The 25,000-nt window shown below is 44.3% G+C and overlaps 1 protein-coding gene across 1 annotated transcript in view; it reads left to right on the top strand.

The window, feature by feature from the left end:
• gfra2b (GDNF family receptor alpha 2b) overlaps nt 1–22,902 on the top strand; it is a 58,850-nt gene extending 35,948 nt beyond the window's left edge. The window contains 6 exon segments of the mRNA XM_030355688.1: nt 15,509–15,618; nt 16,249–16,389; nt 16,921–16,979; nt 16,981–17,103; nt 20,416–20,463; nt 21,537–22,902. Of these exon segments, the coding sequence (XP_030211548.1) occupies nt 15,509–15,618; nt 16,249–16,389; nt 16,921–16,979; nt 16,981–17,103; nt 20,416–20,463; nt 21,537–21,665 (610 nt within the window). The 3' untranslated portion in view covers nt 21,666–22,902.
• Nucleotides 22,903–25,000: the final 2,098 nt, after the last annotated feature.

Raw genomic sequence — 25,000 nt, 5'->3', positions numbered from 1 at the left:
AAAAGGCTGAATAGATGAGTGCTGCGTTTCCTCTCATTAAAAAGGTATGTGGAGCCACTCCCCCTCTGCCCTCCCGGATCACACAGAGCAGAAGGCTGGTCGAGACCGGGCCCTCCCCACAGACACTGTAGAATGTTGGTGTATTTTAGTGTCTCTCTGTGTTCACATTTCTAGTCTAGGAACAGGCCAGTGCCTCTCACAGTAGTGCGTTTCCATCCCCCTAATTTAATGCAAACTTTGAAGTATCGAATCAGTAAACGGTGATGGAAACACCAAAATTGCCATCAAAATCCTCTAATTCGCAAAAAAGTTTATCCGCTCGCTTGAGGTGGTTTTTGAGAAATGCGAAACAGAGTTAATTCGCAAAATGGGAGATGGAAACACATTTTTCGAATCAGCTGTGACGTAGCGAACTTTGAACACACAGGACTGACAGGTTTTCCGATTTCCGCATAACGACCGGCCATAGCAACCCTGCCGACATCAACGTGTAACGTCATCACCCTATTCCGCTCCAACCACTTGATGGAAACGCACCTATTTCAAATTACTTTTTTGCGAACTTTCTAAAGATTCGCATCACCTTGTAGATGGAAACGCAGCTACTGATACAAGGTGTTATTTCCAACGTTCCGCCATTTGTTATGTCTCAACAAGGTTGTTATGTCTTCGGCCATTTGTTATGTCTCAACAAGGATGAACCAACCTGGTTGTCTGGGACATAGCCAGGGCCATATACCTTATCAAGGGTGAGAGTGCTTCTGTTCTCTTGTTCTTCATGTTTGCTTTAATATAATACTCGCCCCAACCCTTTGGTTCGGGGAGAAGAGGATTAGACAGCCAAGGAACACGTCACACACACAACACACACACACACACACACACACACACACACCCACACACACACACACACACACACACACACACACACACACACACACACACACATAAACGCTTATGAGGTCGTACCAGGCTACGCTGCTCTGGATAACACACTTCGGTCCAGGGTCATTAACTGATCTGGGCCGGATAAGATGTACATGCATCCCACCTAACGTTCGGCAGCATGCCCTCCCCAGCGTCCTGCCGTCCCCTGATATGAACCAAATGGACCCCGACGCTGTTTAATTAACAGCGTCAGGCTCCATTTGGTCAGCGTCGTGAACAAAGTACAAGACAAACTCCCAGGACGTTTGAACCACCTGATAAGACTAAGTATTGACATTAGGAATGGGTGTGTGTGCCTGAGGCTGAGATTATCAGGGCTGCAATATAGATGTGATCTTGACTGAAGACTATTAGATCTGTCACATATAGCTACTCAGATAATTGAGTGGCTTATTGCGTATTGGCTTATAGCGCTTGGGGACAGAGCGCTTGATGCAAAATGCGAAATCAGTATTGACAAGCTTTGAGGGAGCGCGTATATTCTGCGTGTACAAGGGACTCTATTAGCTAAACGAGACAGCTTAACTTGATTCTGTTAATAGTGATTGGCACAGGGCAGGGGCGTCCACAACAGATCTCAGCATGGAAATAATGCATGGCATAATACCTGTAGGTGGGGAGGCCATTGCTGACATAAGAAACGTGATCCACTGATCGTTGATTAGGCCGGAGGTTGACTGGTGCATAGCAATGCGTTTGCAATTCATTAATACTCCTTACGAGTATTACTGAAATCAGAATGAAGTTCTTAATGCGCACGTCTTTATCTGGTATTTATTTAAGGCAACCAATGTCTATTTGTTTTTGGTAATACGAACCCTGATATTTCCGATGATAGCTCCGTGTTTGGTTAACACTTAATCCAATTTGGACAAGCTAGCTATCTGGTTCTTCCCAACAAAGTGCTGGTGCCAGCAGAAGGATCCACACATACTGATGGAGCATGGCGCACAACAACATGGCTGGATCACTGTATACATACACTGCAGACGGTCATGATCGATTACAGATACTGTAAGGTCCGCCTGCAACAGATCATATACCTGTATCTATGATATTAAATGTGGAGAGTTCATCAGTTGTTTTAACCATGAACAAAGATGGACACTAGGTGGGTCAAGGTTAATAGAGGATTGACTTCTCACATGACAATTCCTAGACTGATAAAAGCAATATTAGTAATATTGATCTACCACTTGATGCTATTCCGTACGCTCACATTCAGTGTAAAAAGCAGAACCAGAGTAATGACCTATGTCTAATGGATGATACAATTTTGAATTCGTTTAAAAGACGGAGGTAAATCATTCTGCCAGTAAAAGGTCTAAACAAAATAACCTCAGGCCAGGAGGGAATGAATATGTGTATGAGCTCCCATTTAGGGGCCGAAAAAAGCTTTTAAAAACTGGGTTTTACCAGGAAAAGCTCTGCATTGTGTGTGAACACAAAAAACACGCAAATGCTAGATTTGAATATGATGTACGCTCTATTGAAAGTAATAAGCAGGGACAAAAAGCTTCAGCCGAATAATGTGTTTGAATTCTGGTAAGAAGGTAAGGTTATCAATAACAATAAGAGGCTACTGCCATCTAGTATTGATGGGTATTTATTTATTCATTGATTTACTGGGTCTACAAATATTGCTGAACTGTGGAGTAAACATGAGTTGTGTTAAAAGTGATTCATGTAATGTTGGTGTGGATATGATTCCTTATGAATTGTGCTCTGCCTTTGAGTAACTGCCATTGAACAAAGCATGTGGCCTTGATCAAATAACAACAGAATATGTTTAATAGCCATTCGTTCTCAGTGGTTCATGCTCTGTGTGATTTTTCTGGATTATTAATTCATGGAATAGAGGCCCATTTGTCAAAGATAAAACAATATAGAGAACGAGAGACCAAGGGCCCTGACAAAGTATGAGAAAGAATCCTCTTGGAGAGGCTTCAAGAATACAGAACAACCACGGACAATCACCTTGGCTTAAAACATAAACACGGCACAGATTCCTGTAATAACGCACTGGAGGAATTTTCAAAAAAAGTATGGAAGATATAAAACACAATATATATGCGTTTCCTTGATGCGTTCAAAGCCTTCGACATAATTAATCATGGGTGCTTTTTCTTCTTAAAGTAAAAAAACGATGCGTCCCCCCATATTAAACTAGGACCCTTTTTGGTATTCGAATCAAACCCTGCAAGCTACACAGGCTAAGAGTGTCTCTCCCTAGTGACCGGTATATATGTACACCGTCAAACGTTCTCTTTAAACCTCTTAGAAGATCCATATAAAAATGAAAGAGTGTAAGACTGAATGTTTACAGGGAATAGTCTTATTAACCACCTGCTCTACCATGGCGACTTAAATCGTCCAGTCCTCCTTAAAGCGCTGGCTCCCAGCTACTGCTCAGAGCGGGCTCTGAAGGATAAGACGCTACATTTGCCTTAGTTCCTGATGGCGGAGCAGGTGCTAAATGTGTTGGGACACAGTCAGGTATTTGAGTCATCATCGGGGAGGACTGATGCGACACCAATGATATGGAGATGCGGTGTCAACACGCTGGCACTCGCATGTCCTACGTGTACAGAAGATGTTAAAGCAGCTCTTTTTAGCCAACCACTCTCCCGGCCCACTTGTGGTGCATTCATAGTCATGCCAAAATAAAGTCATATGTTGGTGACAAGTGAGGTTCTCACCTCATGCTGTGCTGAGGAATTTCATGTTTACATTGCATTTGTGTGTCGGCTAATTGATTCAAAACATGTAATCAAAATGTCTTTCATCGCACGCACGCACGCACGCACGCACGCACGCACGCACGCACGCACGCGCACGCGCACACACACACGCACACGTACACGTTGGCGAGGCCGTCCTGTGTTTGCATTGCGGGGGCACAGAGCTGCGTGTGTTTGTGTTTGATGCCGTTCGTTCCATCACTGTCGCTTTTTCTACTGCCAGTTGAGTAGGTGTCTTGTTCCCGCACATTTTTTTGCTCAACACAACACAAAGGGAAATGAGCAGAATCAACTGACATGTGTTAACATTGTGGTAAACACAGCAATTCACTGTGGCTTACTGTAATTCACCTCCCCAAGAAGCAAAAAAGCCCCCAACACCCACTATGTTTAGATGTAAAAGGATGGCTCACCATCGATTTAAGCACAAATTATATAAAGTAATAGAATATACTGTAATCCCGCTCGGTTTACCAATCAGTCCTGCTTAACACTATAAAGCAACCAAAACAGGATGTGATGGCTTTGCGCTGAAGGTAAACATTGTAGCGCAATGTTTACATTCTGAACTAGCAAGAACGCCATAATTTCCAATTGGAGCAGCTTCCCTTATTTAGCCTAGCTGCTAGTGGTTGGTGTTCCAAGTTCGGGACCCCACACATAGACCGAGAGAGAGAGAGAGAGTCAGCCCTATGCTAAGCATCAGGGTGTGGATGAGTAGCATGGTGATTGATAGCTTAACGTACATGCTGCACTGTACCGATAAACAGAAGAGCTAATTAAACACAGTTTGTTCACAACGCGTAGGTAGGCAGAGGTGTCGACCGCTAATGAAAGGCTGTTGTTAAATACCTTCATCTTCCTAAACTGTTCCAACCAAATTTGAATGAACATTTCCCGGGCAATTAAAGCACTGCTCTAATAACGCACACCACATCCTATCAACCTAAAGAAATGCGCCGGAAGGACTTATAGGCACCTCGGGACATTGGGGGCTCAAACCCACAACCTTTTGCCTTAGAGGGACCCCCTAAGCACTAGACCGTCCGGCCCCATTTATTCCTCGTGCATTGCATGCATTCTTTACTCATCTTCAAGAGGAATCACTCAAGAGTCTACCATTTTGTAATGTAATATGCAACAGTTTTTCTCAGTTTCCAAGAGCAATGACATCCCCGGTCAGAAATTGTCAGGGCTGGCATGTGATTGCAGAAAGGGGGACATGATGTTGCACACGGTGTGTTTTCTTGTCACAACACGCATACCGAGCAATACTCCCCTATATTAGGAGACAGGCAAGCGTGACGGTTCTACTTTAGAGCAGAGAGAAAGCGCGGCCCCACTACGGACGCCATCGACGCCCCAGACGTAATAGCTCAGCGATGCGTGACCTCGTGAACGACTGTGCAGGTGTGGACCCCCCCACCCCAAGAAGAAGCCTGGCGGCCTCAGGTGTCGTAATGACACACAGGAGGAAGCCAGGGGAGAGTTTCTTTCTTTTGTCATGGAACAAAAACAAGCACAGGTACGCAAGCATTCAGACATAAAGAGCAAGGGCAAGCAGGAAAATAGATAAAGAATGGAAGGAAGGCCAACTGTGACTAGGCAATGACAGAGGTGCACCTGCGCGCCCAGAGCGGAGTCGAAACTCAAGGCTGGGATGGGGGGATAGTGAACCAGGGTTTGAATAAAGGAGTGGGTGGCCCCCATTTGAAACAGACAGGTGCGACCAGTTAGTGGAATGGACTTGTTGATTGGTGGAATGAGGGAATGGGTGTGGTCATGTGATGAGTGAACCCATGTGCTGTGCATGGAAGATTCTTTGATGCGAGTAATGTGAACAGCATACTTGACATGGAATCAGATTTGAAAAACCACTCAATCTGACACATATTTGATCTGTGGACATGTGACTGCATTTTGAACAGTCAGGGATAGAGATAACTCTGGATATGACGCTCTGGTAAAACGCAGGCATGTATTGCACTTGGCAGTTGGCAAGAAAAATGCATATTTGCCTTTGCAACTCAAACCCTTGATTGATCAATATACTAAAACAATGAACCCCCTCCCAAATATAATTTGTTTATGTTATAATGGTTATGGGGATTTGAAATGATGCATTGTATTGAATCAAAACATCTGTAATTATATTTTGCCTCGATGTGATTCAATCGATCGGGTCAATACTAGGTCAAACAACTTGCTGGTGTTTGTGTCTAAATGGAAAACAGTGGAGAAAATCTGTACGGTCGATACAATTTATTATTAGATGCACTTTACCCTGAACATTACCTTTTATCAATTTTCTATTTCGTGGTAGCATTGTTGGGTCCAAGCCTTGCTATTTTCCCATTTCCTGTGTCTTGATTTAAATCGATAAATCCCCCAAGGCAAGGTTATGACATCTTTTTCTCAAGTCCATATGACAGCCATTTTTTATTTGATCTCTCAGTTCAGTGTTCACAGAAGGATAAACCATTATCCGAAACCACTTCAATGGAATATTAATTTTCAGGGTTGTCGATTTGATGAAACATTTATATTATAAAATGAATATGGTCATTGCGTCAGGCAGTTTAGTGCCTGCCACTGAGTGCCGTACTGTTTTATTAGCAGAAGCAAACCTGCTTGTGAGGAGATTCTACTTTAATTTATTAAGCAGACACTTTCTTTGATCCAAAGCGATTTAGATACATGCAATTAATGAGGAGCTTAAGGCATATAGTTAGATACGCATGTGGGGTTGGAACCCAGAACATCTCAACTGGGGTTCATAACCCCTACCCTCTAGTCTGCACTGTCCTGCAGGATAGTGTGACCGGATTCCTTGACATCCCCATCATTTATTCATGAGACATGGATTACTTTATTTTTTAAATACATGCCATTATAATCAAAATTAGGAAATAGAGCTTGTGGTTGATTCTAGAATCACCAATTCTAGAATTCTAGAATTGTGGTTGATTCTAGAATCACAAGAACTTTCGTTAATCCTTCTAGAAATCGTACCAACAACCCGTCCCGTCGCCGAGCCTACCTGACCTGGTTTATTTGGCGACAGAACAGTTTGCACACTCACTCACTCGCCAGGCAGGCAGGCTGCATCAGCTCCGAGCTACAGCCCAACAGCAGCAAGATGCATGTCCATGCTTGAGTAGCTGCAGGCTCCAGACCAGCCTGACAGCAGCAACCGGCCTCCAAGCTAGAGTGCCTGCAGGTTCCAGAACAGTTTAAAGGCTTTGTTATAGTCCCACGTTGACGCAACGGAATGACCATGCAGTTGCTTCAACGCAGTCGTCGGGTAACGTCGGGTTTGCGTTAGCGGACCAATCACTGCCATTACTGCTGCTTCGCTCGACGCAAGGTTCAACTTTTAGGGAGGGCGCACGTCAGGCCCTTGTGTGTGATGAAAAGGAGGGTCCGCAAGGACATAATGGGTCCCTAAACCCCCTTGCGTTGCGTCGTCATTGAACCATAACTAAGCCTTAAGAGCAGCAACTGCGCATCCATGCAAGAGTGGCTGCAGGGTCCGGGCTAGCAGCCTGGTCCCCCCCACCCCCCCCGTTCCCCAGAGAGAAGCGTTGCGCTCGGCCACCTCCCCATCATCAAATCCCCCTACCTCTGTCGCCTAAAGCCAGAGCCACGCGTCGCACTCCCCACGTCTCGGGGAATTCCAGCCCTGCGTGGACCTGCTTGTGCCACACATGTGTGAGGGCTCTGCTGTGGAGACCGCAGTCTTCACATACATTAGCAGTTGGGAATTGAGGCGATTTTTATACCGACTGCCTGAATGGGAAGGAATTTTTTGTGCTGCTGATCCGGCTCAGACACACACACACACATCACACCACACACACACGCACACACACACACACACACACACACACACAACACACACAGCACACACACACACACACACACACAACACACACCTACAATTGACCTCCTCCCCTTTCTTAATGAGGTTGAGATGGCGGTGTTTGTGTATGTTTATGTGTGTATCCCTTTCAAGTCCTTCCAACAGAAGGCTAGCCACAGCGCCGCGGTAAGCTATTACCCACTTACTAAGTTCTGAGGAAGACATCAGAGAACTCCCTGAAGACTGTTCTGTTCCTTCAATTGAACTGCGACTCTGTCGGAGGTCTAGGGACTCGGCGAATTACTGAATTAAGACAATATGTCGCCTCGCTAATTGCTTTTCCCTATAATCACCTTGTTTGATGGCGTCTCTGTCGGGCAGATTCAGCGGATGTTATTCCAGTACTTACTGTTAGGCAGGGCCACAGGGTCGTTGTCAAGGAGTTAATCCGACGCATTTGTCGAGAAACAGAAAAGCATAATATAAAACTAAAGTGGCGCTATCCGAAAGTCGTTGGGCTGGGTTTGTTCCTTCCTCCCTCTGTCTTCCAGTTGATAAGTTAATTGACACCACCTGTCACTAACCTTCCCGATTACTACCCTGGTGGGAGCTCAACTTGCCCCCCAAACAAACATTAACACACACACACGCACACACATATACACATACACGTACAAACATATACACACACCTCTCCAAAGTTAGATGTAATGCGAAATGATGCTTAAATTCGAGGTGAGTTGATTGTAAAAGGAAAATAATTGTAGCTGCAGTTTGCGTTGCTAAAACGTAGATATAACGGAGCGGGAAAGACTTTCAGAGTTTGAACTTAATTCCTTTATCGTCCTGAACAGTAATTTAGAGAAAGGCCACTTAAAAGAAAAACCTTGAGCAGTTTATGGAAATGAAGCTGTGAGGGACACATGTACAACGCTAATGCACAGAGGATTAAACATACAATATGTATGTACCCAATCACAATTTGCATATGATGATTACATTTTTAATTGAACTTGCCGTGAATGCGTGAGGGAGTTGACTTGCCAGGCGCTGTGTTCGTTAGGCCAGTTAGCCGCGTTCGTGTATCCTAGCGTCTTTGAATTATGACCTTAATAACGTTGCAATTCTCCTTTTTATTGTGCGTCTAAACAACCGATGCCATTGACGCCTATACACCACAAAAGCAGTGATATACCGCTACTGTTAATCTTCTAAATGGTGATAGGGGCAATCTCATTCAAGTCGTTATAAACACTGTAAAAAAAAAAAAGCCCACATCTTTGGGATTAGCTCATCAAAGCAACATTATGTGCTTCTCCATCAGGAGAGAAGTTTGTTTTTTTTTATGTATTAGTTTCCCTCGAGGGACTCTCTAAAATAAGTTTTCTGCTATTGCTGCTCACTATGCTAACTTCCTGCGCTTCTTTGCAAATTTCATGAGCTACTATGCTAATATGCTGGGATGCTATGCTCTGCGAGATATCTCTAGGTTCCCTACCCTCATAACTTATCAGTCTATTACACAGTGCATGTGAAAAATCCTGTACAGTATATATCATGTTTGTTTAATTGGTGATGTCAAATTCAAATAAATTAATTGTACTATTTCCCCACAAAGGCATCATTAAGTGGCTGGCCAGCCCTTCAGGATAGGTTTCAGCAATATTAACCCATTGTTATTTGAATGATTACACCTGTGATTAACTAACATCATTTCTCACAGTGAGCATAATACGAGCAATACAAATTATACAGACGGTTCCTGAGCAAGAACCAGAGCAGTACTGTTTTAAAAGTGTGATTCTGAAGAATAGAATGGCAATGTTTTGGAAGCCTGCGATGTATAGCCTTCAAATATAATAGATTTAAGTTAAAAGTTCCATTCCTTTTCCTAGCATTGTTTCATCCTTACATCGTCATTGTCTCCACCATGGGTCTACTACAGATTGGTGTCTATCGCCACATGATGCTACTAAAAACGGTCATGAATGTCAGTGATTGGGGTTCTCAGACACAGTCAACGTGTCTCTCCATTATCGGATATGTGGTTTGAAACATTGGAGAGAAAGAAAAACAAATTTTGGTTTAAATAAGGTTTTGAATAACGTATTTTGTTTGTACAACTTAAACGAGGCGGTAAAAGGTTAAAAGGATTACTGATTGAAGGAAGGTTTATTCTGTGTTATGACCTCGGGTTTTAAAAGCATATTATGAAGCGCCTTGTGTCCCCAGAGCTTTAGATAGAGAAGCCTTATTTAACACAAAAAACGAGGATTACATTTTAACAATCTTTAATTACTTTCTGATATACTTCCAGGATGACAATAATGTCCCTCAGCTACAATGTTTGAAATGTGATTTTAATTTGTAAGCATTTTGTGATATTTACCAATAAAGTGTCAAAGTTCCCAGTTTATCGTGATCATATCGCCCAGCTTCGGTTCCACCTCCAAATGTCAGCAAGATGTTCTTAATGTCTTAAAGACCTTTACCATCATTTGTCTCAAACTCACTTTGAGTCGCTTTACATCAAAGCATCTGCTGAAAGACTAGACCGGACACACACACGCACACACACACACACGCACGTACGCATGCACACACACACACAGACACACACAGACACACTCATTGTATAGTGGATAGAGTGCAGAGAGGAGATCCCAGCACGTTCAACAGGGTTGGAGCTTAAGGTGAAGAAACAAATCCAGCAGTGGTAGCGGTCCATTACCTGGTCAGTGAGGTGAGGCACCGGGCATAATGGAAATGGCTTCCTTCTCTAGGTCAAAGAGGACGGCACGCAGGGATAGGAGAACACTGCTCCTGATTCACCCTCACTGAGAGATTGTGTGTGTGTGTGTGTGTTTGTGTGTGTGTGTGTGTGTGTGTGTGTGTGTGTGTGTGTGTGTGTGTGTGTGTGTGTGTGTGTGTGTGTGTGTGTGTGTGTGTGTGTGTGTGTGTGTATGTGTGTGTGTGTGTGTGTTTGTGTGCATGCATTTGGGAGAGTGTTGTGTTTGTATAATTTGTCTGTGTGTAGGCGTATGCATTTGTAACCGTGTATGTTTATGCATGTGATGAGGTGTGTCTGAGCATGTGTGTATTTGTTTGTGTGTGAGTTTGAGGGTTTACCTTCTGTGTTGTTCTTCTTTCCTATCTGTGTAGGAGTATGTGTGAGTGTGTGCATTGGTGTCCATGTATGTATGTGTGTGTGTGTGTGGGGGGGGGGGGGGGGTCTGTATGCATGTGAATCTGTGTGAATGTGTGTTTGTGTGTCTTTCTGTCTGTCTTCATGTGCATCTGTCTGTGTGTGTGTGTGTGTGTGTGTGTGTGTGTGTGTGTGTGTGTGTGTGTGTGTGTGTGTGTGTGTGTGTGTGTGCGTGTGTGTGTGTGTGTGTGCGTGTGTGTTATAAATACACCGTGACACGATTGTTCCTCATTCGTCTAATTTCCTCCATGGATCTCTGAATACGTCTGGCTGTTCTACGCACGGCCGGCCATGATCCGGAGGGGGCTGAGTGTCTCCTACAGAGGACACACAAACACACACACACACACACACACACACACACACACACACACACACACACACACACACACACACACACACACACACACACACACACACACACACACACACACACACACGCACGCACACAGACATCGTAGTGGTAGTTGTAACCTGGAGGGTGACCAAGGGCAGCGTCTCCTGATGGTGACAGGGAGAGGCAACAGAGGGGGGAACTCATAAGCTATGCAAATATGCTATTCATGCAAATGAGCAGTACCACTCAGGGACTGTTAATTAAATAGAACACGGAGACAACACAGGACACCTAATCGCTCAGTGCAGAAGCCAGAACACAAACCCACACACACACACACACACACACACACACACACACACACACACACACACACACACACACACACACACACACACACACACACACACACACACACACACACACACACACAAAGAAACATGCAAGCCACACACTGCTGAACCTCAATAACCAATATAAATCATAAAAAGACATTATGTTCCAATCAAAACATCCTTAAGATTGTTAAAATTGAATTCTCGGCTTTCTTTGTGTTAAATAAGGCTTCTGTACCTAAAGCTCTAGGGACACAACAAGGCGCTTCATAATATGCTTTTAAAACCCGAGGTCATAATGCAGAATAAACATTCCTCCAATCAGTAATCCTTTAACCTTTTACCGCCTCGTTTAGATTGTACAAAAAACAATACGTTATTCAAACTTCATTTAAACATCAAGGTTGGATATTTCGCCATGCAGTATAGTCTTCCCTCTAAAAACAAACCATTTTTTGCCAGACACCTGCGCATCGCACATGCACGTGTTTAGTGTGTAGAGAATTGAATTGAATTAGCGTGAGGTTTTCTGATACCCTGGGTTCGTTCGTCTCCAGGCCCCTACCCCCAGGGACCTGTGGAGCCGAGCCCCCACACCCAGGGGCCTTTCATCCCTGGGCCCCAACACCCAGGGGCTGTCGGTACCCTCACCCCGTCACCACGGGCCCCACACCCAGGGGCAATCACTCATTCACGCAGCGACAGCCAGAAGAGAAAAGACAGAGAGGGAAATCTAGCCGCCCATCCATTATTCAACCCCGCAATCGTAATACAACCGAATTGCCAGCCAATATGGTCTTATGTTTTTTTATATATATCAAGTTAAATTGAGAGGGACGCGTGTGCATATATCCTAATAGAAGATCAATGTGTCCCAGCTGTATTCTGACAGTGTATTAAGGGAAATGTAACGGTACACATCAATCTGGATTCAGGGGCCATTAGGTTTTCTAATAGAGTCGTTCACTGAGACCATCCTAACTGTAATTCCATTCCAGATCATTCCAGACTATATTTTTTAAAAATCCAGAGGCCCTGAGGAAGAGTTTACGTTGCATAAAGTGTAACCTTTAAAAACAAAACAACATTTTAACAAATGTTAATGCAGTATTCAAGATAAGAGACGTAATCTATCAAACAGAAAATGTGAATAGTCACCGCAGAAGTTCAGGAGAATAATATGAATTTAACAGATAAATGTGCAGAAAAAGTGAGTATGTAAAATAAATATACAAATATCTATTCACATATTGTGAGTAGTACTGTATAACACACATGTAAATGTAAAATTCATAACAGATTGTAATCAGAAGCATAATTTGCGACTTTGGTTGTTGACTTTGTCCAATGTAGTTTAAAGCGAATTCTGATACAGATTATGGTATTAAATTCAGAGCCTTATCAGCTAGGAGTGGGAGCCAAAGATACTAGTGATGTCCTTTTGTGTTACGGCCTACAGTAATCTGATGGGCTTTAAACGTAGGAACCCAGAAAATTAATAATTGAAGCAGAAGTCCATTGGTAAATGTGTAAAATCTTTCAGACAATTGCAGCCAACAATGAGTTCCCTTTGTCTCTATTCCCGTGATAAAGAGCAGATATTTAGCATTCAGTAGATTAGTATTCATGGTTGGTTAATAAATAGAGATAAATAGAACAGAAAAACCAAGCAAGACGGTTACAAAAAACTGAAAATGTATGCATTCCAAGAAACAGAATTGTCCGGGATGACATAACATTGAACACTTTAAAATAATATATTTCTTTGCAAACAATTTAAATAGGTTTATTGTTGTTGTTTTTCTTCGTTTGATTCAAAAGTGCCCTAGACTTTGCGTAGTGAAAGAGCTGTCTAGCACTTATAAATCACATGAGCTGACCTTTAATTGACAAGTAGTCCAGTCTGTGCTTTCATCCTTTTGTTTGGTGGACAGAACATCACACAAATTCACAACCTTGATGTGTGTTGAAACGTGAAGGCTATTGGCTGACCTTCCTCTTCATCGACAGCGTTTCTGTCCGTCCTATGAGCACACTTCTAAACACAGTGCTCGCTATCGTCGAAAGAGGGCTACCTCATGGAATGCTACCGGGGGATCTCGGTATGGGGTCCCGGTTCATTAATGTTCATATCACGGTACAAATTAGAATATTTGCCATGAAAGGGGGTCTATGGCACAGGAGTCAGTGAAGTGTATCGTCTCGTGTGCTCAAACAGATGTGCCTGCAGCGATAGTGGCCGGGTGCTCATCAGTACATAAATACATGCACGTCCGCTGCCAGAGAGGTTTCATTTAAGGCTTTGTTTTCTGATGTTTTTGATTGGTTTTAGTACTAAGTCATGTCTTAACATGGTCTTTAGTCATTTAGCTAGATGTTTTCATCCAAAGCTGAAGACAAAGATTGTGTTTTAGTTAATTAGCAGATAGCGGTCAGACGTCTTGCTACAGGTAGACTGACGACGTTGGGGATTGAACCCGGAACCTTTTGCTAAGAATCAAACAGTCTCCCACCGCTACACCAACCTACCCTTCTGTACCTCAATCCACATGGTTAACATGAGACCGTTAACCACCACAACTGATTCATGGACAAACACTTTTTTGACACTATGCAAGTCACAACATAAGTAGATATAAAAGTATATATATTCAAAACATAATAGAACGTAATCATAATTAAAACGTTTAAACAACGGTTTATGTCCTCCCTGTGTTAATGCTGCTCTCTTCCAGGTATTTATCTGTACTCTAAAGACATGCAGGTTTCCGTAATTAAAGAAACAAAATTGCCTGTAGCTGCGGATGATGTACAAATGTGTGTGTGGGTGAGTTTGTCTGGAATTTAGGATATCTTCCATGTGAATGCAATAGAAGGTAATTTGTGGTCGGTTTGATTTGGGAGAGGAAGCACTGAAAATAAATCGACTAAAATAGGTCAATGCGTGCATATGCATACATTCATATGCATATGAATCAGATCAATGAATTGAAAATGATTCATGGGAATTGTGAGGGCTGTGACGTCAGCAACATCCCCTCTCCCCTGGTCATACTGACCAGGGGAGGTCCCAACTTTGCCCCTAACTAAGCTTGTCTTAAAAAACGTTGGAATCTCTCTTCCGATGAGCGTTGTTTTACAAACATCGGGTTTCATGCTTTGGAGCATGCTATTTATGGCTTTTTTCTTGAGGAAATTACATGGATCCTCATCACTCTTGTCCTATCCCTGGACAATTCAGTAGCCATGAGATAATGCACTAGAAACCATCCCGATTTTTAAAAAACCTCTTCATAATGATACATCATTGCTATACCTGCATTGGGATTATAGAGCTACGACAGATCTTTACATGGCAATGACTCAGACTTAATCCCAAACTCCAGACTTGTATGACTCATGCTCTCCTTCCGAAAAGGTGATGCAGTCACGCGATTCAATAGCATTCAAGACGTCATTCATAGCAGTTGTTATCTCATCCGATTACACAGTCTTTCACCGTCAGACACGTCATCGCTTGGGTGCCAAACGCTCATGTCAAATGATCACCTGCCAAGTGGCGTGTGGCAGCCACACGGGTGGCGATGGACGACCACTGCCAATCCCTTTATAACTTCACTCTCATCACCACTCTGGACAGTCTCTCCCGGAAGCCCTGAAGAACTCCGAAATGGTTTGATTGCATCACTTTGGCTGCCCTTTGGGCCTTTAGCCAGTCTCGAACCTGACACGCTGTGTGTTCTATGAATCCGAAGCCATTATCTTCAATGACAGCACTTGTCGGCCTGATAGAACTTCCAGCTCTGCTGAAAACCCTGGCACCACGCAGTGCCACCCACCAGCACCCATTATAGCAAACAGAACAACACCCAAGATCCAATCTTCCCGGTGTGTGTGGGGGCCCTCCTTGGCTCATCTGGTGTGCGACCGGCATTGCTCTTTGTTTTGAAAATCTAGATGCTAGCGTTTAGAAAATTTGGCCGCTAGGTGATTTGGTGGTTGAGGATTCCACTGTGCACGTTGTGTGGTTTTGTTATGGTGATACAATGAAATGTATGGTGTGTCTCTGCGTTGCTTTAGGTCCAGACTGGCTGACTACCACATGAACTGCCAGGTGACTCCTCACACCGTGACGGGGTGCCCGCAGGATAACTACCATGGCTGCCTCATGGCCTATGTTGGCCTCATTGGTGAGTGGAACTCATTGAACCCATTGGTAGGTTAACTAATTGGAAAATTAATCTAATCTAATGAATAGAGTTTACCCGCAGCATGCGAGCTATCAGAATCAAAACAATGTTTTTGCCAAAGTACACGATTGGGTCTGAATGCAAGTGATGACAGCTTACATTTGACTTGGCTTCATTGATAAAAATCAGAATTAATAATAATAATAATAATGAATATACTTCTAATATTTTTTTATTATGTATCCTATTATTTTTTACGTTTATTTGCTCAGCCTTGCTTTGTTGTATTGTCCCTATGATTATTATTGACGTTTGTGGGATCAGGTTTTTTTTCCTGGAGATGGGTTTATGATGAGTATTGATTGATGAGTGCCCTGCTGGCTTCCATCAAGCTCGCAGAAGTCCACCGCACTCTAGGGGGGCATCTTTCGCTTTACTCCTCGGCAGAATATTGCTTTCCGAATGATCCCAAGAGCAGTCAAAGCACCTCTCCTCACCCACTCAAGAATCCCTCTTTCCTGATTCTTATTCCTTCCTCGTCATTAACAGCCCCCCATTCTTAATTAAGTCATCGCGCTTTCTTTTTCTCTTCCCCTTTTTATTCACTCTTCCGTTCCCCATCGGGCCCAGGCTCCGACGTGACGCCCAACTACAGCGACAACAGCCCCACCAACATCACCATCAGCCTCTGGTGCACCTGCAGAGGCACGGGCAATCATGAGCGCGACTGTGATGCCTTCCATCGGGACTTCACACATAACTCCTGCCTCAGTGAGTCGCGCTTATTAAGGGTGTATGTGCATGTGCCTGTGTGTGTGTGTGTGTCGGTGAGAATGTACCTGTGACATTTAGCAGTGAAGTGGTGTGTGTCTGTGTGTGTCGGGGGGGGGGAGTGGGTGGGTGTTTGTGTGTGTGTGTGTTTGTATGTGAGAATGTAACTGTAACATATAGAAGTGGGTGTGCGTGTGCGTGTGTGTGTGTGTGTGTGTGTGTGTGTGTGTGTGTGTGTGTGTGTGTGTGTTTGTGTGTGTGTGTGTGAAGAGAAAAAACATCAGTGAACAAAATGGAGAAAATGGGAAATTGGAAAAAATGACGTTTGTGCCCTCACCTGTGCGCCTACCTGCGAAATGAATGTGAAAGTGAACTGTTATTTCTCTTGCAGAATGTATTTTTTAGGCAGGTTAATGTACGGGTAATGTACCCGTAATGTACGTTTTCCTCCTGTGGTTCCATATAAATAACCAGGCCAATGAGAAGATGACCTTTCACCCGTCCTGTCTATGCCTCTTTTTCCCCTCACAGGAAACGCAATACGCGCGTTTGGCTATGGCTCGGAGGCACCACTTACTGTCACGGACCCTTGCCCACGTTCCTATCCCCCCAGCCCAGCCGCCAATCCTCGCCAAGCCTGGCCCTTCTCTCCATGGCAACGCGCTCCAACCAATAGACAGCGCTTGCATGTTCTCCACTTGTGCTAACTTGCAGGTGAGTGGGTCCTTTCACGTTGATGTCTATACCGTACAATTCTCAATCCTGTGCCGTGACATGGACTATGCCTTTGAATATGGATAACTCTTAATAGTTTAACGTCAACGCTCAGCAAACAACGCCAAAGGGTAGCAGCTCTTTCTGTTGAGACGCTTTTGATTAAATCCTCCCTGGCATTCGTCTTTATCCACTTCTGAGATGTCTGCCACTGAAGGGATACAAGAGACGAAGGGTGTTTCGGTCACGCCATCTCAGAATACTTTTGAGGCTTGGCAACGGCGTGAGGTCGTTCCAGTATTACACCTTGACTTCTTTGAAACCACAGACGTCTGTTTTGTCAGCCTCACATTCTCTGAAAAAAACTTTATGCAAATCGATTCGCCCACCTCCAAATTCTTTGCTTGTCTCGCCCAAACACAATTCTGTCTTCTGCACAAAAGTGGACATTCTGAGGTGGCCTCCTGTAACCTTTAAGACTAAAGGAGTTAAAAAAAAGGGTAATGGTTTTGTAACGACCATAAACGTAGAAATAAACTGTTGCTGACATTTACCTGTTGTTTTTTTTGCACTTTTTCTTTTGCACAAGTGCTCCGATGGCATTTAAGAGGGACATAACAGCCCGGCCTTCACCTTTGCCCTTACCACGACACGACCGTTCAAACATTGCTGAGCTCCTTCAAATGTAGGCCAAAGCCCAGAGAAGTCAACCCTGCAACATAGAACTTCGGAACGAATTTTATTCGGAAGTTCTAGAGAAAGCCTCAATGAGATCACAAAACGATATTCCCTTCCATCCAAGTTGATGGAAGGGAAACGTTTCATACTCTTCGTTTGAAAACACTGAAATCGAGCGCGAGCAGATGAGGAATAGTTCAAGCTTTGAGCATTCTCATGTGAGCCGGGCCCTTTTAAGAAATAAACATGTCGTTTTCGGTGAAAAGTCTGCCCAACCGGGCGGTTTGTACACAGACATGAACGGGAAAACGTACGTCAGCCATTTTGAAACTGATCCCCCACCTCTATGAAGCTTATCCCTGTCGTGTCAAATTCCTGATTAGGTAATCTATTATGTAAGGGGAGAGGGGGGTTGCAGCTGAGGGGTTAAGAGCCATTATATAGAGCTATACATTATGGAAGAGGTCTAGTAAATTAATAATTCAATGTAGTTATGGATTTGACTGGAATAAGGGGTTATCCAGCCAACTTTCTATACTCTTGCGCACACAAGCGCTGTGACGAGAACTAAAATGGCCACGAGATGCTACCACAAACAGTTTCACACGACGGGCCTTCAGGGGCAAGGTATGTGTTCCCTTGTCTCGCCCAAAAGATTAAACATGCATGATTTATTCATTTATTTTTGTTCTTTTTTTTGTGTTCTTACAATACTACTTGAGATAGTCACATTACACATTGCGCACCGCAAAAACAGAGAAGATTGTGATGGGGCATCGAAGGAAGAAGTTTAATATTGTGAGCCAACACAAGGGGCCACACAGGTGTGTGAGGTCTGCTGAAGTCAGGGACAAAGTGTCTCTTTTGGCTGGGCCTCGGGTTGGATAGGGTTAAGGCTGATAGGGGTAGGGTTGTTCTATAACATAATTTGAGCAGTTCCTCACCCACAAATGGATGGCGGCCAGGTAATGACAGGGTCTCCTGGAAGCAGAATGTGCAATCCTTTTTACTCACAAAGATGCTAGGCTATGATAGCTGCTAAAGCCATTAGCGTATTCTAAAGTGTTTGTTTCCCCACTAGCCACGCTAAGCTAAAAAGAAACGCTAAGTGAAGCGGTTCCTTCCTGAACTCAGTCACTGTATGATAACCGTATGATAACGGACCGTGTGTGTGGTGTGTGTGTGTGTGTGTGTGTGTGTGTGTGTGTGTGTGTTTGTGTGTTGTGTGTGTGTGTGTGTGTGAGTGTGTGTGAGTGTGATTTCATGGGTGGATGTATTTACTGTTGTATGTGAATCATGTATATTTGTGTGTGTGTTTGTTCACGTGTGTTTGTGTGTACTACCTGCAAACTACTGTCCTGGCATTTACATAAAATGTACATTTTACCTTAACATATTTCTAAAATCCCCTACTTTCCAGACTCAATTTATTTGCGATGATTGGGTGCGTGTCAAAAGAGTTTATTGCCGGTCGAGTGCTCGGATCCGATAGGCTCATCTAGCTCGACAGCGAGAGGAGATTGCCTAATGAGATGCTGACGAGAAAGATGATGGCCGACAGTGATAAATGGGAAGACAAACAATCACAAGTGTGTGTGTGTGTGTGTGTGTGTGTGTGTGTGTGTGTGTGTGTGTGTGTGTGTGTGTGTGTGTGTGTGTGTGTGTGTGTGTGTGTGTGTGTGTGTGTGTGTGTGTGTGTGTGTATGCATGCATACATACGCCTGTGCCTGTGTATGTATATTAATAGATGTTGCCATGGTGCGATGGCCCTGCTGCCCGATGCGCTCTATTGTCAGGGTAATTACAGTGATTCCAAATCGTAGCCTGAAGCTGTTTCTCTATACATCACTGCCACGTACATAGGTCTGTGGCGCTGCCTTCTCTCAACTTATGTATGGTTTGATGAATGTATCCTGCAAAGCACGAACAATGTATAAACATCTATATATTATATATAGTGGACATCTTTATTGTTTACTCACCTGGAATTCATCTTTGGCTTCACAGTCAAAGATTAAACTTGTGTGTGCTTGTGTATATATACTGTATATGCATGCTCTTTCCCCAGGGCCACAATGTAACATCATACACAGGGCTGTGGCGACACACACACTTAAGTCTTTGCTGACGTCTATTTTTTAAATCCACTCCTCGTTTCTTTTCTCTTCTTATTTTTTGAACGCTTTGATTGGTTCAGTTACCTGCTCAACGATGTGCATGAGTTCAAACACAAAACATAAAGGCCTATATTCACACATTCAATGGCCAGATATTCAGCAAAGCCGTGGAAACAAATAGGACCATTATTTACACGTTTCGTGTCACATTGCAATCAGACACCTCAACCTCCCCCTGGATCAAGTGGTTTCTCCGTGATTGCATCACCAAGTCCGAGCTTGTAATGTTTCCGTCGATAACGACACCACTGATGACGCGTCCTCTCCTTAACGAGGTACTTCCATTAGGGCCAATCATATCCTCCAGGAGCCAATTAACACCGCCTCCCATCCCGGCCCATCCCAGCGTCGAGCCCCCGTTGTACTCTCAACCACTCAGGTCACACTTTGCCGAGACATTGCTGTTTTGTGTTTAACGTGCTGTTTTTGTTTCTTGTCATCCGGTTGGTCGACGCAGGACAGTGGACGGAAATGCATTCCCTCCGACGACTTTGACTGCGAGGAGGTGAGGATCGAGCTGGCCCTGTGGCCCCATTCAATGCAACTCAATTCAATATGATCACCATTACTGTCTCAAAGGGCTTCAGAGGCCAAATATTTATGACCACCATCTAACCCAAGCCAACCAAGAGGGCAGGAAAGAACTCCCTTAATCAGCAAGGAAGAAACCTTGAGGAGGAACGCAGAGTGGGGGACGCCTCCTTCCAGGGAGGGTCGGGAGTGCAGTGGTTGCCATAATTGACATACATACCTACATACACATTAACAGGCAAAACATTTTAAATCGATGATGGGGTGCTGGATAACCATAAGGAGAGTCTAGGCATCCGGTCGCAGTCACCGCAACACGCTAGAACAAACAGAATAACGAATTAGAAGGGGAAAGTGCATATAAAGTGCATATATTGGCTCTGTGATCCCGTGGCCTTGTTTGTAGGCTCCTGGTTTTAGTAACCACTGTCAAATTGTGAGAAATAAGTCATAAAACATTGTAGTATTCACACAGCCCGCCTTTGATGACTTTCTCCACCTTGAGAAGGGATTCCATTAATTTACAATTTGGTAAATGTTTTGTTTACCACCCGTGCCTCTGAAAGTCGAACGCACGCTCAGCTCCTCTGCTCACCCCTCCCTGTTCTCCTGATGTCTTTGTCTGTTCTGAACCCTTCTCATGGGAACAAACAAGAGGAGAAATATGTGAATATATCAAATATGTAAACTCTATTTGATAATACCGACGATGACAAACTATTTATCTTCTCTCCACCTTTTCATCCTTCCTTTTCTTTTTCATCTCTCTCCCTTGTTCTCTCCTCCTGCTTTATCTTTCCCTCGTTCCCTTTCTCCTCTATCGCTCTTTTTCTCTCTCTCTCTCTCTCCCTTCCTCTTTCACTCTCTCTCGCTATCCTCTCTCCAACGGTTCCTCTTTCTCTTCTTCTCCCTCCCCCCGCCTCCCCCCTCTCTCTATCCCTCTCTACCTTTCTCTCCCTCTCCCACTCTCGCTTCCATTCTGCTCCTGTCATCTGTCATTCGTCATCTCCTCGTCTTCCTCCTCTTCTATCGTTCCCCCCTTCCCAGGGCTCCATAGAGTCTCGGAACCGGGACGAGGCGGAGAGCGGCGGCGGCGGCGACCAATCACAGCGCAGCCTCTGTGTCACGGTGGGCGTATCCATCCTGGCCGAGTTCCTGCTCAGGGTCCTGTACTGAGAGGATCACGACCGCAGTTAGAACAAACATACAACAAAAACAACAACAACATCCACCACACCAACCAAACCAAAACCACCGTCACCACACCAACAACAAACAAACAAACCGACCGACACACACAAACCAAGAAACAAACACAGATTTATCGTGGGACCCCGGCTGGATTGCGGCAAGAGCTGACTTCGCGCCCCTCAGGATGTCTTGTGACATCATATCCTCCACTGCCTGAAGAAAGAGGTCGACGCACCAAACACACAAACAAAGACTGGGAACTGTACTGCCGGGATGGGTTTTTCCTCCGGCAGTGGACAGAGACATCGTAACAGAAGACTAAGACTACGGACTGCTTGTGTGTGTTTGTGTGTCTGTGTGTTCGAAAGTGCACGCGCACGTGCGAGTGCACATGCACATGAAGGGTAAATAAAGGACACCGGAGAGAGATGTCTTTGTCACACAGCTGTGACACAGGGTTTCCGCAGTGCAGGGTCTGAAGCGATTGTTTGCTCTGCGCGACTCCATTTAGGCTGTGTTTCCCCCACGGCGCGTTGATCTTTTTATTTGTATTGTGTTTTTCCTTCGGTCGTATTCAGATGCACCACAGACACTGCGATGCGGTGACATGATGGTGTGCCTGCGAACAAGCAAGCCTCCCCGATCAGCAGATCACCTCTGTAGCAGTGTGGCAAGCCAGATAGCTGGGGAGGAGAGCAGACAGAGTTGGTGGTGATGGGGGCAGACAGACAGGCAGACAGACAGACAGAGGTAGACAGACGGATAGACCGATGGATGGATCACAGAGCTACTCAAATTCACTTAGTTCTGAATCATTTGGCTAACACTCGTTCTCTCTCTCTCTTGCTCACTCTCTCTCTCTCTGTTGCTGTAGTCACAAATTAGGTACAGTGCACACACTAAGAACATGCACACACAAACAGATACATACACAGACATACGTGCATAGAAATCTCCTTTTGGATCTGGTTGGTAGACAGGGTTTCCTGCACCACATGCTTTTCTCTAGTGGGCTCTTTTGCTGGTCATCGACTCCTCCATTTTGTTGTAAACATATTGTACAAAATGTGTTTTTGTGAAGTATGAAGAAACATGTAAATCTAATGTAATTTAAATGGAGAGTGTATATTTCGCACAACAGTCATTTACGTGGGCTTGGTAGTGTGTGTGTTAAACGTGTGTGTGTGTGTGTGTGTGTGTGTGTGTTTGTGTGCAGGCAAGAGTGAGTTTGTGTATGTATGTGTGTGTGTGTGTGTGTGTGTGTGTGTGTCTGTGTGTGTGTGTGTGTGTGTGTGTGTGTGGGTGTGAGTGTGTGTCTGTGTGTGTGTGTGTGTGTGTGTGTGTGTGTGTGTGTGTGTGTGTGTGTGTGTGTGTGTGTGTGTGTGTGTGTGAATGTGTGCGTGCGTGTTCATTGTGTTCAACATGTGTGTGTGTGTGCGTGTGTTCTTCGTGCGTTCTGGTGTATCCAGCCTCTGGATTATTTTCTATGTTTGACGGGCGGTTCTAGAATGTTCTAGAAGGTTGGAGAAGGTTCTAGATTAAGATGACCTGCCATGGCCTGTTACTGAATGAGGTGAACACACAAGCGTTCCTTCTGGGCTGACAGACTCCCTTCTGGGCTGTTGCTGCGTGGATGACCTTGAGAGTTGTGGATCACATGTCCCTGTTGTAATGCGTACTTTAACGGCTGTTTCTCGAAACCATACGAAAGAAAAGAAACGGAAACAAGCTAATGAAGGCGGGAAACAATTACCCCAGTGGTAAGAAGAAAATAAATAATATATATATATATATATACTGATATACATATATATAGACATTTATAACAAGGGAAGATTGTTTCAATTTGCTGGCATATTTGTTTTGAAGTTTAAAGTGCTACAGAATGTAACTGAATTATGTGTCTGGAGATTTCAATAAAATTCCCAACGGTACTCGTGTGGCTCCCTGATGGTCATGTGTGCATTTGAGTTGTGTGTTTGTGAACACATCTTTTTAAATATTTAAAGTTCAACACTCATTCCACTGAATTAATGATGGGTGCTTCATTATTTGTGTGGCAGGAAGACAAGGACGATGACGCACATGTGATTTAGATCAGCATATATTTGGTGACTCAAACGCACACAAGGAAACACGTTACACACACACACACACACACACAAACAAACACACACAAACGCACACACACAGACAGGGCAAGGAGTGACGTGAATGCAGGTATGAAAGGGCAAAAGAAAGCACGAATGAGAGACACAGAGAAAGCCGGGGGTGAAATAGTGGTAGGAAATAAAAACCTGAGAAACAAACAGCAAGGTGAAACGATCTTTGATCATCAAACAGGGCCGAGAAGAAATAGACTTAAACGAACTGCCTCACTTCTTCCATCGATTAATTTCACACTTCCCTGTCACACCTTGTCATTCTCCTACATGCTAAACTCTTTGTTTGGTCTCCTTGACAGCCATAACAAATCTGTGCGCTCGAACCTTCAAAACATTCTTTCAAATCCACACATAAAAACGGAATCAAAGTCCTATTTCCATCTTTTTCTCATGGGTTAACCGATTCGGCTTTCAATTTCATCAAGGCGTACATTGGGGGGGGTCTAAAGGCGGTGTTCCCTCGTGGCCGGGGCTCAGTCCTAGCCTGGTTCTACCAGACTCTCGTACTTCACTTCATTTCATTTCATTTGTACAGAGAGTCTGGACCTATTCAATTGACAAACGTTAACTCACTTGAAGGCGGGTGTCTGTTGAAGTTTAAAATGATTGGATCTGCCCAGTGCCACTCTGGATCTGCCATAACCAATCGCTAACGTTTGGTTGTGACGTATGTCATGCGCCGGAAATCACGCGCAGGTTGTACACAAACCAAACACCTTGCGCGTCTGCACGAAAATGTCCGTCAACGACAGCTGCAGGTTTTTGTTCGTCGAATTTAATTTATCAGGGAAAAATTGCACATTGTAAATCAACTACCGACCTACAACAACAACTCAAACTGGCGCACGACTTTATCGTCATTGTTCTCAGACACGCCTTCTGTTCGCTGATTGGGCGCCGCTGTGGCGGTGCCAGAAAACCAAATTACATACAGCAGGTCCAGACCTAGTACTGAAGGGAAATTCAAATTGAGCGGAAGTACTTAGGCGGGCGGAGCCAGGCTAGCTCAGTCCCCCATCGCTGGTGAAAAACACAACTGATTCTATGGTCCACAGTCTTCCTGGATTGCATTCCAACACGCCTAGTCCCTGGCAGCTCCTTGATGACCTCCATCTGATGTGACTTCAGGTTGCCTTGCATCAAAGTGGCTCCTTA

This window comes from Gadus morhua, chromosome 4 (genome assembly GCF_902167405.1).
Source record: "Gadus morhua chromosome 4, gadMor3.0, whole genome shotgun sequence".
Taxonomy (NCBI): Eukaryota; Metazoa; Chordata; class Actinopteri; order Gadiformes; family Gadidae; genus Gadus; species Gadus morhua.
This window is presented reverse-complemented; position numbering and strand designations above follow the sequence as displayed.